This window comes from Erigeron canadensis, chromosome 5 (assembly GCF_010389155.1).
Source record: "Erigeron canadensis isolate Cc75 chromosome 5, C_canadensis_v1, whole genome shotgun sequence".
Taxonomy (NCBI): Eukaryota; Viridiplantae; Streptophyta; class Magnoliopsida; order Asterales; family Asteraceae; genus Erigeron; species Erigeron canadensis.
In genome coordinates this window covers 21,652,968-21,657,817 of record NC_057765.1, presented here as the reverse complement: position 1 = coordinate 21,657,817, position 4,850 = coordinate 21,652,968, and the positions used below count along the sequence as shown (strand labels likewise).

The window sequence follows — 4,850 nt, the reverse complement described above, 5'->3', positions numbered from 1 at the left end:
TTAATTTACAACATCTATTTTTAACTTCTAAAATAACTACACAATTTTTTTTACGTCAATAACTTACACGCTATTTGTCGCCATTATTACCGCTATTGACGTCACATCGAGTGGACATATGTATAATTTATAAATAACTTGTAATCTAATTATTAAATTAAACTTTAACCAATGAATATCACATTAAAATTATCTATACTATATTATAAAAAAAAAATATTAAAAATATGTAATATTTTCAACCATCAATGATTTACCTTTTAAAATATCACCATTAAAGTTTTAAATCAATTACTTTTCCATATTCATCGATCAACAACAATTGCCCTCACGGCCTCGCCATCAAATCGTCCCACCGCCGCATCACAACGTGCTAGTCTTTTTTTACCAAGTTATAATAGTAGTGCCTTGATGGCTAGACCGATAAATTTGCGTTTATAGTTGCACATTTTCTTTCTCTTTTTTTCTTTCAAACTGTTTGTGTTGTGAGTTCATCACACACTTTCTTCCAGAAACGCCGTTTTTGTTCGCCTGTTTGTTCGTTTATCACTCTCTGGTAATTATTATTATCTATTATTCATCTTCCTTTTTTCTAACTTTTAATTATTTATCTAATCTTATAACTTTTTATTCACACTTCAACTAATTTCAATTTCAGTAACTGTATATTCTATTTTAATTTAGTTTAATCTATAGATATACGGTCTCTGATATGTTTAATAACATTGATTTAGTTATTGGACCCTGGTATTAAAAAAGAAACTTCTTTTTTTGTTTTACAAATTTATTGTATTTTTAGCTCTTTTGATGTTCATTTTGCAGTAAAATGTGAAAATGAAAGTTTGATCAATTTTGAGGTTGGATTATATAGTACATTTTAATGTAATGTAATTTACTTGTATCGTATAACACTTGTGTGTGTGTGTGTTTTGATATATAACTGAGTTGGATTTCACATTACTATCCGAAGATTTTCCCTTTTTCTCTTAGATGATATATATAGATATTCAAGAACTAAAAAAACACATATTCGACATTCTTTTAAGTTTTTATTTCTTCTAGTGTTCTGGGTTTGCTAATTAGGAACATTGTTGAGTTTGTTTTTTATATTCACTTCCCAACTTTATCTTTCGGTGGTTATTCTTGCATTCTATGATTGGTTTAGGTGCTTGATCATTATTTATCATTGTGGTACTTCACCGTATCTGAAGAGCATGTTTAGCATATATGAATAACTCAACGCGTTGATTCTACTTTGGGGAAAGATATTAGTAGTACTTGGAAGTTAGAGATGAGCTTTTATCTAGTTAATTTTTGTATTAAGAGGGACGTGACTGTTTATCCATAGTTCAACCGTTATACGACTGACCACCTCATCATGTGGACTTTCTTGAAACGAAAGCTGAAATGTTTGAAACTGTTTATGGTTTAGTAGGTCTGCTTTAGTCATGGTTTTCTTGTTTTTATATCTTGTTCAGTCCTCTTAGTGAGAAGTTACTGAAGTTGATAATTTACCGACGTGGGATACTGTTTTATGTGTCTTTCAGGGTTTCCTTCTTATAGATGACCTTGTCAGATTCACCGTTGAATTCTCAAATCTCCTTCCTTTTTATATGACGAGAGCAAGTACCCGCGCGTTGCGGCGGTGAGATGGTGGTGGTGATATCTAGGTCATAGAGTGTGATAGGTTATAGGAATTAATATGTCATAGAGTATGATAGTCAAATGCCTTAGCCGTACGGGCTCCGCCCTCGGATTTAAAAATTTGTCGAAAGTATATCGAATGACATCTCTAATGAAAGAGCATGAAATTTTAAGAACACCCATACACTTTTTATAATTTATCGATGTACGGTTTTTGAGATAAAAGATTTTGAATGAATTGGAGAAATAAATGATTTATAGAGGAGTGAGAAAAAAGATGATTGATTGAGATTTGAGGAGAGAGAAATGATATTATAGTTATTTTAGGTAAATATAAAATAGATAGCTAGGAGGGGCATTTTGGAGAAGTACTTAAAATCAATATTGAAAATTTTAAGTTCAACGTTGAAAATCTAGAGGAAATCTGCTTTATAATATAGTATAGATAATATCGATGTTTAATTTATTCTGAACAGTAGCGTTTATGAATCTGTTTACTCTTGTTATTATTATATTTATAAAATTCTAAGTATATTTGTTTCAAATGAAAAATAAAATTCTGGATAAATCGTTTAACCCATGCCACATTTTGATCTGTCCCAGAGAAAGTTTTCCGTATACAATCACCTGTTTGAGCATTATAAATTATATATGCTCGTTTTTATTTTTACACTCCTACCTTAAGAAGATGTCTACCGGCCTAAATGTTTAATTGGCTTAACATGTAATCACTATGATAATGGATATCAATATGCCATTTGCGGTAACCTATCCATCCTTGGTCCATATGATCATGATTAAGAAAAATGAAAATCACAGATGCCCTCCCATTGACTTTATAGTGCATGATACACTTACATCTAAATTATGTATTTATGTGGATCATTGCCAAAGTTATAAAGTTGATCTTTTTATTACCAGAAAAACCAATATAATTCAGATATACTATTCTTGATTTTTGGCAGATGTCACAACGAGGTGTTTGGCAGCTTCAGAAGCTCGTCGTGAGCTATTGTAATTGGGGTGGCAGTAGTAGGGGCATTAGGTATGACGTTATATAATTTTCATGTTTATGGTTTTGCAACTTATATTGAAAGGTAATCTTTGGTTGTAATGTATTCCTAATTCTATATGCCATGCTTTTGTTATACATAGCAATCTTCAAAGCTACATAGTTATGGAAAGTGTTTGACTCAATGTTTTGTAAGAGCTACTTATGTAGTCAATTGTTTGTGATACATCTTTTCTGAAAAGATTTATGATTACCCCTTACCTTGTGAATTGTTTTATCTATGTGATTTTTGCTTTACTTAGAGCATTCTAGGTTATTGATTGTTGCATATTTTGCTCGTTTTTGATCAAAGGATCTTCAAAATAATTGACTCACAAGTCATAATGCAAATCTGATCATGAGAAGTTCATAGTTTTATACCTTTTAATATTTAGAAGTACTCAGTAATGTGCCTTTCCCCTTCTGGCCTTCTCAGCTTTGGAATGTTTTCAATCTGCTCTGGCTATGCCAGTTTTGTGTACCAGCAAGTATATATAGATGTCGCCAAGCAGTTATTATGGGTGTCAAATTTATGAAAGTGAAACACATTTGGTTGTTTACAGGACTAACAGATGCCTTTGCAATGTGTAGGGCATTTATGGAATCTGATTTGCCATCTTTTAAGCAAAATAATCCCCAGCTAGAGGTGGTTACCGAGCTTAGCCGTGGTCAACATCCATTTTTGAAAGGATTATATAGTAAGACTCTCTTGCCATTGTTGTATGATGTGCTGTTTACCTTGGCATTTTTTTGTTCTCTTTTCCTAATCTAAAGTTAGCAAAATGGTGGGTAGTGTGACCGTTCAAATATGGGTTGACTTTGAGCGATCTGTTAGATATCTCTATTATAATGTCAAATTTGAATACAAATCACTATATAATTTTATATAGAAGCGCATACAAAAGTTTCTTTTTTATTCTTTTTGTTTCATTACCTATTTGTCTGAATAAAATTTATGAGGTTCAGTATGTTTAATTCAGTTTCACACGTGGAAATACCTTTGATCTGTTTAATTCAGTTTCATTTTTGGCCCATGTTGTCTGTCATTAGCTAGTGTTTTGCTTCTATCTGTTAGACTCTGTTGATATAGAAAAACAAACCATAATCCCATTTATAAATAAATTGCTTTACCACCTATACTTTAATCAAATGAGGTGTTGAAATGTCCTGCTTTGGTGAATTGTGCAGAGAACAAGAATGAGCGTGTTGTATCTGTGATGAACATGACTCCAGAAGAGGTCCTGCTTTGTGCAACCAGGCTTAGAAATTCACTGGGAAGAAAGGTGGTGAAGCTGAAGACCAGACATGTCACCAAACACCCCAGTGTACAAGGAACATGGACCACGGACATGCAGATCTAAATCATAATAATTGCATCATAAGTAGACTTTTTTTTCTAGTGTTTAGAAAGATTTTGTGGTCTTTTTCTTTAAACGTTTATGAGACATGCAGTAAGATTCCCCTTTTCTCATAAGCATTATCATGATTTGCAATTGATTATTGAGCAATTTGACAAGCATGTTTTGTATCAAAAAGAAACCAATCTCAGTTCCCTTGGTCTTTAGAAATGCTTATATTCTTGTGAGCGAATTTTGGAAGTAATAGATCAGTCATTATGTATGGTGTTTGTACAATAGCTTGATTTTGTCACATACCCGCAATTTCAGCTGTTTGAGATATTTCTTAAATGTTTTCCTATTGAGAAACTTTTTGTGGAAAAACAACTAAGCTGTGTTCCCCTTGTGCAAAGTACCCAACCTAACTATAGGCAAACTTCTAATGGCTTTAGATATGTGAAATCTAGAGATCTGTAGAAGGTCCAATGATTAGGGCCTGACGATCCTAAAAAGGTTAAGTCTGTCTAGGACTGGTTAGGCCTGATTAAGTTTGCAAATCAGCTGGGACCCAACCTGAAAAGCTCGGGCTCTATTTAGTTTTTACCACCTTAAACCAAACATGAATTCAATTTGCAATCTTGAGTTGGGTTTTAGGAAGTTTTGAATTTGGTTAGCTTGACGGTACTGGGTAAAACCATACTCGACCAAAGCAAGCCTGAATTGAGCTCCATGCCTCCATTGTAGAGCTTGATAACATTTTACTTGGACAGAGGATCTTGAAGAACTCGATAGATGCTCGATTACATAAGAGCTTTAGA

General features: G+C 32.9%; 1 protein-coding gene across 1 annotated transcript; it reads left to right on the top strand.

Annotated features, from left to right (window-relative positions):
• The first annotated feature begins 348 nt into the window (after positions 1 to 348).
• Positions 349 to 4,203, top strand: LOC122600821 (54S ribosomal protein L51, mitochondrial-like). Its single transcript, XM_043773592.1, has 4 exons — positions 349 to 556; positions 2,610 to 2,689; positions 3,287 to 3,393; positions 3,884 to 4,203. The coding sequence occupies exons 2-4, from the start codon at positions 2,610 to 2,612 to the stop codon at positions 4,054 to 4,056; spliced, it is 360 nt and encodes a 119-aa protein (XP_043629527.1). The 5' UTR covers positions 349 to 556; the 3' UTR covers positions 4,057 to 4,203.
• The last annotated feature ends 647 nt before the right edge of the window (positions 4,204 to 4,850 follow it).